The 14,882-nt window shown below is 36.6% G+C and overlaps 1 protein-coding gene across 1 annotated transcript in view; it reads right to left on the bottom strand.

The window, feature by feature from the left end:
* Positions 1–14,882, bottom strand: part of CACNA2D3 (calcium voltage-gated channel auxiliary subunit alpha2delta 3) — a gene marked incomplete at its 5' end in the record, with an annotated part of 625,719 nt that overhangs the window by 148,147 nt on the left and 462,690 nt on the right. The window contains 2 exons of the mRNA XM_081319069.1: positions 3,098–3,178; positions 4,394–4,465. Of these exons, the coding sequence (XP_081175195.1) occupies positions 3,098–3,178; positions 4,394–4,465 (153 nt within the window). The remainder of the gene's footprint in view (positions 1–3,097; positions 3,179–4,393; positions 4,466–14,882) is intronic.

Below are 14,882 nucleotides of genomic sequence, written 5' to 3'. Positions count from 1 at the left end.
ATTTATTAAGTTTGTAGGCCACCAATCTCACCAGAGGCAATTCTTTAAAAGAAATCTCTCAACTTTTGAGGAAGAGGGGAGACATGGGAACTTTTGCTTTATGTCCCACAAAGCAGTGTGGGTGGGGTGATTAGAAGTGGCAAGAAACATTTAAAGAATAACCTGAGATTTTGTGGGGTAACAGATGCTTTTGTGAACAATTTGGTTCAGTAAATTCAGGGAATGAGAAAAACAAGGGGCAAAACTGACCCAGTTATAGCTACACTGTGGCTCTTAAAAGCCTGAGAAAGAGTGGAAGAAAGCAAAAATGGGTGGACAATTTCCCGCTTTACCAGTTGATTTCTACCACCAGAAGAACCACTAGCCTAGAGTGAGTGGGAGATCCAGAGGAACAATTGTGAGGTGCAGTTAAGAGCAGAGGCAACCAGGATTCCTAGTTTCTCTCTTAATGCACTGCTGGAAACAAAATGTAGCTAGTGACAAGCAGCCAGGAGGGACTCAAGCCATTTGGGCTCCCAGAGCTGCAGAGAAGCAGAAGTCCAAGTTAAGGCTTCTTCTCAAGATTGTCACCTCTCCCATCATCAAAGACAAAATTAGTTCCATTGTTTCTTAAAAGAAATACTCTTAAAGTTTGAAGCAGCCTGATTAAAAAAGAGGGTGAACTATTATCTGCAGCCTTGCCAGCCTGAAGACAGAGTGTAGGAAACAACTGCACCCAACTTGTCTACACAGACACATCCAAAGGCTTGTGCTCTGTCAAGAGAAGGTTAATTTAAAAACAGGTCTGCTGTGATTTCAGTGTAGTGGGAAGTAAACTATCTCAAAGAAATGCTTTTTGTCAAAAGGAGTGATAAACTTTAACTTCTTTTACCTGTGTTCTAATTAAGCCTTATTGACTCTTGATCTTTTGTGGCACAGGTAGGTCACTCTATATAATTTCAGGCTTTTTTCCAGAAGATTTATTTTCATTTGATTTTGTGAACTGAAATCTTATTTGGAAGCAGAGATCCTTCTCTAATTCACTAATTATAACAGACCAAAATAATCTTGTACTCTGTTATGAAAGTTGCATGCATTTTTGTAAGCCAGGTTTGGTATATTTTAACTCTTCCTTTCTCTCTTATTTGCCTAAAACATTTGGATTTAATTTATCTCTTGCACTTCTTGGAAGACAGGCAGCGGAAATAATGAATAGTAAGCAGCTAGCCCTGAGGAAGGATGGTAGAACCTGGCTATTTAGATCTAGTAGAATAAAAGTTCTGCAATCTCCAACGTTTTATTCTAGCTGTGTCCTACCTACTGTATGCTGCTACACAATTTATTGACATTACATAACAGACACAGATCAGGCACAGATCAGGCGTTTAATTTTGGGATCTTTGCCATTAAATTCAATGGTACTTAGCAGTGCACAATTAATTTAAAACATACTTTGTTAAAGTACATTATATATATATATGTATATGTATATGTATATGTGTATGTGTATGTGTATGTGTATGTGTATATGTATATGTATATGTATATGTATATGTGTATGTGTATGTGTATATGGTGTATATGTATATATATATATATATATATATATATATATATATATATATATATATATATATATATATATATATATATATATATATATATATATATATATATATATATATATATATATATATATGTTAATACAAAGAGGCGTTGATATCTGAACTGCATTCCATAGATATCCAGAATGCAACATCACAAATGAACAATGGAGCTTGTTCTGGGTGGCAGGGCAATCACTTGTTTTTCCCATATTCCCTTTGGAACACTGTAAGATTTATGTGGGAATTTTTACTGCTTTTTTCCCCTTTTTTCCTTCCTCTTCATGTTATAAGACAATCATCCAATCTGAATAAAAATAAATTTCCAATTTCAGACCTAAGAGAGCTGTGGGAAATAATCAAAAATAACGTGTTATATTAGACCTAGAGGTTTACAAATAATCAAATTTAGCACTATACTTATTTCACTAAAAATCCCATTCCATTTGACAATGCTTCTCTTACACAGCTGAATGCATTCATTGATTGCAATAAATGTACCTTCAGATCAATGATGTGCAGTCATTAAAACATCCCTTGGTGGAAAACTCACTGTTAATAGCTTTCACAGATGTTCTGCATAACCTAGCTTTACCCCCAGGACGCAAAAATTATCTAAAACCTGCTGAGAGGGTTTTTTTTTCCACTTGTAAGTTATTTTGCTGCAGATTACAGCTTTGTTCTAAAATTCTCTGATTAAGCATAAAAGTGATAAGATGTTTCAAAATAATGTTTAGCTCAATGATTTTAAGCTAACCCACCTGTCCTGATTAGGCACATTTTAAAATAGTGATGTCAGGAGCGTCCACAGAATAAGGTCCAAAGCTACATAAAGGCATTCTTATTTTATTATCATTTACACCAGTCAGCTGGAATTCTGTTAAGCTGACAGAGTATAGAGGTCTTGGTAAAACTGATCTTTGAGAACTGGAAAAAATATTAAGAAAAATTGCCCAAATGTGGAAGAGTTTACTTTTAAAAACAAAACTCTTTTAAAGGATATGACTAATCATATCCATGCAGTAAATTACAATGTGATTTCATATCTAAGGTATGAAAATAATTTTCTGATTCCACAAGAGTATTTTGGGATGTGATCTCTAATGGTAACTTTCTTAGCAATATTCATCTTTATTTTTCAGAAGAAGGTACCTTTTATTACACTAACTGGCAAAGAACTAGATCCAACAATATTTCAGTTGAAAAAGTGAAGTTGATGTTGCTAAAAATTAATAGAATTTGATGCACCATTATAGAGTGAGCACATGTCTTTAGGTAGTACATCCTGTAGGATCACATCTCAGCAGTAATCACATCCGTCTTGGGCAAGACATTTCACAGTGGCTTGTACAAGTAGAATGGGCTTGTGTGCTTTTACCAGATTTCCTTTGTACTAAAAGCAATTCTTTTCACACAAGTGTTTCTTTGGACCTAGCTCTATACCTTTTTATATTTACAATTCTACAAATCCAATTAGCTTTGACTTAGTAGCAGTTTACAAATGGATAAATTACCTTGTATTTTGGAATTGCCTTTAGAAGTTCTTTCACTGGAACATCTGTGCCCACAACTCCCAGAAGAATGCCTTTTGATCTCTATTTTAAAATAAATATATGTTTAATATTTGATCCATAAGCAATTGAAATCAGAGAAAAGGTTTCAACCAATCAGTTTAATCCCATATGGATTAAAACTGCACCAAGGAATACAGATAATTAGCTACAGTAATTCTCCCTTTATTGGTAAGGATCCTTGTAGTTAATCTGCCTGTCTAAGAACTAGGCCCATGTGAAGCTGGGCAACCTCAAGTCTCATCACTGCACTGATGACCATGTGGCCATTCCCACACAGCATCAGGAAGGAAGACTTCTTTCCTTGGAAGAACCATGATGAAAGATGCTTGGGACCACATCTCTAAAATCAACAGCCATTTTCTCCCCTAATCCTGGAAGGAAAAGCATATATGGTGTGCAATGTTTCAACTGATAAGTATGATTTCAGTTAAACTCTTTGAGTCTGGAAGTGCATCATGGTAAAATGTTGCATGGAACTATGCAATTTACTTTGTTTTCTCTTCAGATCGTATAAATCTTTCACCTTTTATGGAAATATGCAACTTACTTACTTGATCCTGCTAACTGATACCTCAGAGGGAAGTATTAAGTAAAAAGCAGTTTCAAAAGGTAGCAATGAAGCAGAATTTTAAAAACATATTAAAACTTTGTTGAACTTATTTTTTCCTTAGGCAACTTTATACCATAAGTACAGACATTTGTTCTAATCAAGAATTCTATAGGAGCAACAATAAAAATGCATGCATTTGTGTCCATATACAGTATATGTATAGCTAATTGTGTATATGTGCAGGGTGCTACTACAGGCAAGAGTTTTACACAGCCAGATAGTGTTTAATGCGTTCAGATGTTTGAGACATAATGCAAATAATTTAGGAGCATTTAACATACTTACATGTAATTGAAACAAATAATTTTCAATCTTATATAACAATTTCTAGGATTTATATCCTGTTTGATATATTCCCCTTCCCATTTACAAGCTGCAATAAACATGCAAATAAAGAGCTTGGCATTCTCAATTTGTGCTTCATGAATTCATGATACTATATTTCAAAAGGTATTTAATGCTCATTGATATTAACAATGTGTGCTTTTATTTCAACAGCTAGCACAAATATATGGGAAAACAGCAGAATCTAACAAAAATACACATGATTTCATCAAGCCATTCAAATACAGTATGTGCTAGTTTAAAGCTTTCGTTTTCTAGCCGATGACTGTGAGAATACTTACAGTCTCATTTTGCTTACTAAATACTGGCATGGCAACAGTGGTCATCAAAACCAATCCCTGATCGTCAGCAAGCTATGTTTTTTTTTAAAAAAAACATAAAGAGAGATCAAAAGAACACAAACTAAGGTCACAGTCAAGCAACAGCAATGAAGACATTCAAAGGAAGATACTTCTGTTTTACTAAAATAATAGTATAAACCTATGTTGTATTGCTTTGGGGCATTTCAAAAGCATGGACTAAGGCTCTAATAAAAAGCCTTCTCTTTAAAGAAAGAATTTTTTTTGTGATTATACAATAATACAATAACAGAGTTGGAAGGGACCTTGGAGGTCTTCTAGTCCAATATTTCATTCATCTGTTGGATATAAGATGCAATTTCTTTATTCATGTTCTGGACATTTGGTTTCTCATAGGAACTACATCTTTTTTTTTCCAATAATAAGACCACAGCAATATAAACCATAGAGCATTAATGACATCAGTCTTCAGCTGGTTTCTGCATTCTGTTATTTACGAACAGCATGACCACACAGAAATCACTGTAATTTTAGTAACCTTGAATTCTCAAACTGAGCAATGTTAAAATGAGTAGATGATAATCTTGCTAACATCTGCAAACTCCCGGCTCACAGATTACATTGTTCAGGCAAATGCAAATATCAGTCAAATTCCAGATAAATAAAAAAAGCATTTCTGTTTAGTGATTGAACCCAACTCCAATTTGGTTTCCATTCAGTCTGGAGCTTAGACACATTTAAACTATACATTGTAATTAAACATGCAGTTATTCCATATTAAGATTGCAAGTAGTTGATATAAAAAAGAAATATTTTCTTCACATAATTAATGGTTGATGAAATTTTCTGAAATTGTCCCTAAAATATACGATAGAGCTTTTCTTTTGTGATTTTCAAAGTCCCAAGGGGTTTGTCTGGCCTTAGTATGATTCAGGTATTGCAAATGTAAACTATATTGTGTGAGACAAGCACACAACTAAAAACCCACAACTAGATATTAGTTCACTACAAAATACATTCGTCAGAAAAAAAATACTCTTTAATCTACTACTACCAGCAATACTACTCTATTGCTGGTAGTAGAAGATTAAAAATAAAAGCCTTCACATACAGTATGAACAAAAATGGACTGTGGTGGAAAAAACATTTATGTGGGATTTTTTATTGGCTTAAGAATTTCCTTCACACACAATTCCTACTTAGGTCTTCCACATCTTCTTCCACCCTCTCCATCTATTTTTAACATATCCCCAGCTAGTTAAATCAGCAAGTTTTATTGTGTGGGAAGTCAGCCCCCCCTCCAGAGAAGGAAATATTTGGGGGGATATTAAAAAGGCAAAGGATCCCCAAAGGATCTTAAAAGCAGAAAAGCAGGCCCAGTTTTTTTTAATAGCCCCAAACAGAAACTAAGCAGGCCAGCTCTGTATAAATGCAGATTTGATAATCCCATTCAGAAATACTGAGGCTGCATTCATGAGCAAATACTAGCAGGCAGAAGCCCATTGAAGACAAAATATTTTCAAATCCCTTGCAGCAAAACTGATAGCTAACAATAGCAGAGTGATAGGATTAGAACCAGCAACTCCTCACCCATCCAACACAGGACATAGCCATCAGCCCCAGCCCCAGGGAAGTAGGACATGACACAAGAGAATTAACCCACCACCATTAAAATACCAAAAGGGCACAGTGAACCTCAGATCAAAGTTCATCCCACAGGAACAAGAACACAAAAGCTCAAGGAGGTATAAAAGCCCACCACTTCCAGCACCATGTGGTCAGCCACCCAGAAACATGCTGCTGTCACTGAAGTTTCTGGCAACTAAATAAACAAGAACCTTCTTTCTAAAGCAGTCTCCATTTTGTTTATTCACAGCTTGGCCTGGACCCTGATGAAGATTTTTCTTTCAACAATTGTTTGTATTATTCCAACTAGAAACGTGAAGTTGTACTTAGGCATCCCAAAACAAAAGGTTTAAATTCACAAAATATTTGCTTATGGTTGTTTATCAGTACAAATGACGCTCTTAAAATAATTGCTGCAATGTGAATGTAAGTAAGTTTAACCATGTTGGCAACGGTTTAGATTAGGTGACTTAATCCAGAGAAACACGAAGGTTTGACCTCATTCCAAGAAACCAATAGGAGTAACCTCTGTAATTCACATGAAGATAAAGTGAAGGAAGGAGAAGCATATTTTCATTTATACAGTTCTGTTACTACAGCTATTCTAATAATTAGTTTTAGATATATATGACAATGGTTTCTTAGTCTGGTTTTATAGGGCTGACATCAGGAGCAATTCCAAAGTTATCCTGCTATCCCTACCTTTGCCCATGATAATTTAAAACTGCCTGGGCTACCCTTCAAATCCTTTTTAAAGAACAAGTTGAAAATTGGAATTTAGCAGAAAGTAGGATGGAACAAAGCTGATGTTCTGAGACATTTAGTTTTTATGTTGAGCTTCATCTGAAGTCATCTGGATAGCTGCTAATTGCAGAGGTTGAGTCTTGAGTAGCTTCTTCCTATCTGGCCAACATGAAGGAGGCATAATTGCAGTTTCAACTAGGATCCTTTAAAAACTAAATATGAGGATGAATGGACATGAGTTCTCAATTTGGTGTTTTTCAACCAGAAACAAACCCTGCTCTATATTTGTAGTAAATGCAAACTAATAGCAATCTTCAAAGGAAAAGTTAAAGGACTGCAGCAGCAAGTAGCCATAGTTCAGCTGATGAGAAAGGATAAAAATAAACAACCTGCCTCCAGAAGCTGTGAATCAGACATGTCAAACACAAGGCCCGGGGGCCAGATCCGGCCCGCAAAGTGGTTTCATGTGGACCCCGAAGCCATCCTGGAAACAGTGAGGGAATGGTCCCCGCTGCCTTGGCTCTGGCCCAGAGACCCTCCTTCTGCCAGAGAGCCCCAGATCTGTCCCACTCTTGCCCAGGCCCCCATAGGCACCCTTGATGCCAATGATGTAGCTGGCCATGCCCACCCAGTAGGCCATATGCACTCCAGCTGTGCCCACCCAGTAGGCCGCGCCCACCCTGGCCATACCCACCCAGCCCTCCGAGGGCAACCACAATGCTGCTGTGGCCATCAATGAGATTGAGTTTGACACCCCTGCTGTGAATGGTCCAACACTGGAAGTTTTTAAGAGTTTGGACAGCCATTTGTCTGAAATGGTATAGGGTTTCCTGCCTGAGCAGGGGGTTGGACTAGATGACCTCCAAGGTACCTTCCATCATCATCATCATCATCATCATTGTCATTCCATATGCAAAACTGTATAACATGTTCCCTCTAATAACACACCACTGTGTGCAGTGTTTCATTCTATATTCTAACACCCATTTCAAAAAACAAAACTGGTGTCTGCTTTCTTTTGTACTGCAAAAAATATATTGTTTATTTTATAAACTACTTATAAAATCTATCTATTTATCTATCTATCTATCTCACTACGCATGAAATAACAGGTAATTCTAAGATTGGAAATCTGCCCCAATTTCATGAAAATGTTCTGAATGGTAATTGATAGTCATAATTTTTAAAAATAACAATTACATTACTATTTGTTTAATTATGCTTAAATGATACCAGAATATTTACATGTCATATGTATAGAAAAGCCACTGAGAGGTTGGCAATCCATACAGAGTAACTGACATAATCATGAAGATAACTAAAGTGAAAATAAATTTGATACAGACTGACAAATCTGGTATATTATGGGAGGGTTTTTTTTTGAGGTTCTATTGACCAGTATACAAAATTATTTCTTAGTTTAAAGAAAAGTACTACACAGAATCTAATAGTGGATGCAATTCTCATAAGACAAGCAGAGGATAAGTCTGGTGCAGAAAATATATATGATATTCTGCACTGTAGCAACCCAGTGAGATTTAGACCTCTGCAGCTGAAACAAATTCTTAACATTTAAGAGACATTATATAAAAGAATGAGAGTTGGTGGCTCTCTAAATGCCAGAGAGGATGTTAAGAAAGAAGAATCACAGTGGTTGCTGAATCACTACTATAATGAATGTCTACAAATGCAGTACATGCCAATTGGATTCACTGTGAAATGTGCTATCTGCAAGGTGCTAAAATCAGGATGCAATAGAACAATTTCCAGGAATTCTCAAGTATAATTATCCCCTTCCTGTTAATATTTGTGGGAACCAATGATACTTCAGAGCCACAGCCACAGCCACAACTATATCACCAAAACTTTAACAAAACCTTGAAAGAAAGGTTGAGCCCTGAGGGATTAGGTAATTCTCAGTTTATGGAAGAGATCTGGAAAAAAAAGAGAAAGAGGAATACTGCAAATCAATGACTAGCTACAGAAATGATATTGACAGAAAAGATTTGACTCCTGTGGGCATGAGATGCATAGCATTTCACAAAGAATGATTAAAACAAATATTTAGTCACAGTCTTGCTAGTTTGATTTAAGGGGACATCAAATCCTGTGAGTGCCGGAAATGAAGAAACAGAAAATAGGACCTCTGACGAGAGTTTTCACATAGTATAAAGTAGGAGTGTTGCAAAAATGGGTCATTCAGTGAAATATCAGAAGGAATGTTGGCTCTTAAACCTTATAGTTTTCAGTGAGGTTCAGCATGTGGGAGTAACAAGAGAAGCCTAAGCTTTTAGTATGGAAAATTAAACAGGACTTAATTATTTTAAAAGATTCACTAAAGAAGATGCCCTTGATTTAACATAGGATTTGAAGGATACAATTTGTTAAAAAACAAAACAGAAAAAGAAGAGTTGTGATAAATGCTGAAAATGTCTATTTTTCTTCAGAAATCAAAATGAAAGAACTTGGCAATGTTCAAACAAAAACAGTACTTTGGCTGGTGTTTATTATTCCTATTTATTTAAATAGCAATAAAAACTAGCTGGTGGTTTGGCCCGATTCTTATGTATTGGTTTTGAGAAATTATGGAGAGTGAACGAAACGCTATATTACTCAGAAAAAGCGTTCTATGTTTAAAAAAAAGTCTAATAAACTATGCAGCAGTTAGTCTGACACTAATAAAAGGGAGGATTCTAGAGCTGATCATCAAGAGATAATCTGTAAGCATCTGAAACCAATGGATAATTGCAAGCAATCAGAATTGGTTTGTCAGAAACACATTTTGCTTGAATAACTTTATCTCATTTTTTGATCTGGGAATTTTCTTAGCAGACTTTAGGAATGTTGTAACTACGATATATCTTGATTGCGGCAAAACATTTGAGAAAGTACCTCCTGAAACCATACATACCAAACTAATTCAGTGTGGGATAGATGGCACCGCAACAGTTAAGTGAATATAGAACAGTCAGAAAAAATGTACTGTCTTAAAGTGATGTCATCAAATTAGAAATTTGATTTCAAATGAAGGTGAAGTCCTGCATCTTTTTACTCTTCACTATTTTTATTAAGGACTTAGAGGAAAAGGTGAAGGCATGCTTATCCAATCTGCAGATGATACAAAACTGAGTGGGACAGCAAATACCCTAAAAAATAGTAATTTTTTAAAAAATGAAGTACACAGTTAAGGAATGAGTTGAAAACAAAAGAATGAAACTTAACAGAAGATTCCAATGTTCTGCACCCAGTAGAAGTAGATCCTCTTCTATTGCTATAGTTAACAAATTAATCAAACAAATTCAGCATGTGGTCGCCCAACTCATATATGGTGACACTAGGTGGTTTACAACATAAAAAAAAATCTAAATCATAAAACCGATAAAATCCTACCTACCCACAGCAGTGATAAATACAATCGTACCAACCACTTGATTGGCTCCATATCAGCCTGAGGGAGCCAGGCCTTTGGACAGAACCATGTCTTCCAGGCCTTCTGGAAAAATAACAAGGTGGGAACCAATCTTTCTCGGGGAATATTTCATATGTAGAGAGTACTGGAAAGGCTCTTTTTCTTGCTCCCACCAGATGTATTTTCCTAGTATATGGGACCTGCAAGATATCCTGCCTCCCCACCCCCTCGATGGGACACTAGAGTCCTTCAAATACTATGTCTCCAAGTCATTTAGGGATTTGAACATGATAACCAGCACCTTGGAATGCACCTAAATGCAACTATTGCAATTCTTGCAAAAGAGGTGATGCTTGAACAACTTTCAGCTTCCAAAGAATTTTGAACCAACTGAAGCTTCTGGATACTTTTCAAGGACAGCCCCATGTAGAGCACATTACAACAGTCCAAATGAGAGGTGACCAAGGCATGGGTGACTAGGACAAGGACTTGTTAGTCCAGGTATGGGTGTAACTGGGAGGAGTTGCAAGTCCAGGAGAATCCCAAAATTACACACTGGGTCGGTCTGGGGTAGGGCAGGGAAACCTCATTCATGATCAAAGATGGCAATTCTACAAGGCCCAAGGAGCTCTGAACTCAAAGCCACTTCATCTTGTCTGTTTTAGTCTGTTGCTCCCCTTCCAGACTTCAAAGCCTCCAGACACCAAGAAAAGGTGGTTGCAGCATCACTTAAATCAAAACAGGCAGAGGTACCTAACTGAGTATCATCTGCACACTGGTGATATCTCACCCCATGATGCTGGATGATCTCAAATAAATGACAAATAGCAGCAGAAAAAATACTGACTCTTGAGGGATCCTGCCAAGCAGGAGTTAGGTGTCACACATACTCCAATCATCACCTGATTGGGTGAAAATAGCCTGAGAGGAAGGAAGTTAACCAGGAAAACACAATGGCCCTCCACCCAGACTCATGCATATTGGCAACAATGTTATGCAATTAGAAAATGTACGATAGCTATGGAGCATATGGACACCTTATTTGATAATATGAAAAAATGATTTATACCACTCAAACATAGCAATTCCCCCCCCCCCCAGGTTAGACTTGACAGAATTAGTTGCATTACATTAGTCATATAGCCCAGCAGTCCCCAACCTTTTTGGCAATTTTTCCATGGACCGGGAGAAGGATGGTTTCAGTTTTGCTTGCTCACCTTCTTAAAAGTTGAAATAACGATATTTGCCAAATCTACTGCCTGAGCAATTTATGATCATTCCTACATAAATTGAAACAAAAGAATCTTTCACATGCCCCTGTCTGCAATGGGCCATAAACATCAATATTTCTAATATTCTAATATTTCAAATATTAACATAATACTTAATGCACATTGTTTGTATCATTGTCAATACAATTTTGTTTTTATTTTGAGATCTTCTGCATTCCAACCTCAAATGGAAGGATGTGTGTTTGTCCTTTGAAATGCAAGAATAATTAGATTAAACGTACTAACAAAGTCCAGATTCTTCCACCCTATTGCTTTGATTTTTAAAGAAAAACATATTGCTGCTTCATCTTAAGTGCTTTCATGAAAGGATATTTTCTTACATTTCATGAGGCACTTCCATTTCCAAGTGTAAATGGTGCACATAAAACATTTAAACAGACAAAAAGATAATGAAAAGGCATTTTATATGTTGTACTACTACATTCTTTTTCTCTGTGTGTGCGTGTATAAATGCATGTGTGTTAATATAGAACCACCTAAACAGTCACAACACACAAAAACACAACACACTTTTTAAAAGATGTAAATCAGATTTAAATAATAGTAAAACTTTTCAGATTTGTAAGACTCCAGGGCAAATTTGTTGTTCCCTTTCTCTGGTGCATTCTTGAAGAACTTCCTCCTTCTCTTCTGAAGCCACTATTCAGTGGAGAGGAACAGAGATCTTGAATTTGGAGAATTTCCCCCAAAATGGAGTAAAGATTTAGCACCAAAGTATTAAATCTTCTCTGATCCCATTAATAATTGTCCCATGTACTCATCAATGGGGATGCCATTGCCTTTGGTACTTCTTCTTCTTCTTGGGACACGCTACTCACATCTTCCTTAACTGCTCATTTCTCTCTCCCCACTGACAGTAGTGGAATATCAGGACTTGCCCTCATCTCTTGAGAAACTGACAAGTGGGATGGATCAAAGGGGAGCATACCTTGGCATTCACACAGTCCCTATTCTGAAAGGAGCCTTACCCTTTAGGGGATATTGTCCACTTTTATGGGGCAAAGCAGGATTGGACATCAGAGTGTCTACACCCATCAAAAAAAAGAGTTTGGGCATGTCCATAGCAGGAAAGCAACAATGCAGGGACAAGGATAGTGAAGATAAAGAAGGGGGGAGGGAACAGATACGTCTACTCTCTAGTAGCAGGCTATGGGATCCAAAGGGCTTTCCAGCGCTGGGGGTCTATCATCTGGATTTTCTCTACTGTATTGTTGGTTATTTTAATATAAAGTGTGAGCTTCATGCTACAGCTAAAACTAATGAATTGACTAAGTGACAGGAATTTTCTGTAATTTATCAACCCTCCTGATTTCTTAACCCTCTAATCAATCTTTAATTTTGAAAACAATTCCTGCTTATTATCAATATTTTCCAAAACATATTCCATTCTTAAATCATGTATGTTTTTATACTTTTTTTAAAACAGAAGTTAGGTTTCCTTTAAGGAGGCTATTTCTTGACTGATTTGGATCCTCTTAGTACTTAATTGTCCCCCAAAAGTCCCTTACTTCCCCCACTAGTTTACGATATATTTTTAATCATTTACCGTGAGAAGACTGGGTTTCACTGTTTATGGAGATCTGGTTTAGGATTCCTTCTCTTTTTCCTTTTTTTCCCCTTCCCAAATCAAGGTCTAAATTTTATCCATGACTTAAAAAAAATAGCCTGAAATAGATTTTAGGTACTTTCTCCTTGTCTTTGTTACTCATCAAAAGCTATTAGACCTTAGAAATTGACCACAGTCTGAAAATCTTTGTTATGCATGTCTGGGCTCAAATACACTTAAGGTTCTTCCCCCAAAGTTGTCTCTCAGCAAGAATTGAGAAATATCCTTGTCTTACACTTCTGCTTCCTGGTCATTTTCTAGTTTTTGCCATTTCCACATCTATTTAGCATTCTGGGTGTACATAATGATTGTACATATGACAATCATTCAGGTGTTACATAGTCACAGGAGGCAATGGTGGGAAAATGTTTCATTCCAACTCCCAAAGCAGCATCATTAGGATCTGAAACTTAGGAACATCTCTAGAATGTCTACAGAGTTTCCCAAGCCAACCATAGTGGTATTGTAGGATAATTTCTAGGAGCTCTCCTTGTAAAATTCCCCTGCTCCTATCTGTCTGAAATGTACCCCCTTGAAAGGAAAAACTGTATCAAGAAATATTTTACATTTCTATTTTAACAAAAAAAGCCTATAGACATCCCCCTCTTTTTTTAGAAGATTAAAAGATTAAAAAGCCAACACCAGAAAGTCTGCACCTATGTTTCTGACATTTGGTGGGTTTTAAATCTTAAAAAATCCTTCAGTGCTAACAAACACTAGCCAATTCTATTCAAAATAATAACAAAAAGAAAACTGAATGTGAAAGGCAAAACACTGGATTCCTGAAACTCATTTTGGATTCAGCCCCAAGTTTGATTAGGCAGCTTATAAATCTGTCCAAGTTAAATTAGCCTACATTCTGAATCACTTAATCACACTTCAGGTCTGACCTTGTGATGAAAACATTTTGTAATCAGTAACCTAAGAACCCATGAGCAAGACTTCAAGCACACCCTTGAAGTACTCCAGAATTTGCACTAGAGAAGAGCTATTTCATGTGTAAACAAGTTATGACAACTGTCAGCTTCACTTCCAGGACTATGTTCCTTTACAGCACCTTGTCATTGGTCACTTGTTATACTCCAACTAAATTGTGGAATATGTAGACAATAAAGCCAGAAGAAAGAATGGAAATACAATAGGAATAGGAACATCTTAAAAAATATTTTAAACTAGTGCCAACAGTAAAAAAAATATATCCAGTTTTTATAGCCATAAAAATTTGAGGAAAGCATTCAGAAAAAGTAATGAATCCAAACTAGTTATCCTTCTCATCATTCTTAGAAACTGTGTGTAAACCTTAGAGCCATCAGAATGGCTTCAGAGTAGATACCCATTGTTCCTAAGAATGGGCAATTCTGTTCATACAGGTAGTTCTTAATTTATGATCATTCATTTGGCAGCCGTTCAAAGTTATGACAGTGCTGAAAAAAATTCAACCTATGCCCAAAAATATGGCAATGGCAGTGCCCTTGCAGTCACATAATCAATATTCAGATGCTTGGCATCCCACCTGCACTTACAACCACAGGGGCACTTCAATTCCCCCCACTTGACTTACAATCATAATTGGGACTGGGATTGCCATCATAAATCAGTGCAAGCCTAAAGCATGATTCTGGGGTTGCTTGCTGTCCCACAGGGCAGGGTGCAGGGCAAAGAGTAGAGTTGGGGTTATAGGTGGGTAGGAAGTTGAAGATAGTCTCTTATTTACTGAGACTCAGGGCTGGTAAGACCAAGCCCAGAATGGCTTGGATTGGAACGGGTACTTGTTAATAAGCTTTGAGTATTGGT

This window comes from Vipera berus, assembly GCF_964194415.1.
Source record: "Vipera berus genome assembly, chromosome: 2".
Classification (NCBI taxonomy): domain Eukaryota; kingdom Metazoa; phylum Chordata; class Lepidosauria; order Squamata; family Viperidae; genus Vipera; species Vipera berus.
Note: the sequence above shows the minus strand (reverse complement) of the source record. Positions and strands in the feature narration are given on the sequence as shown.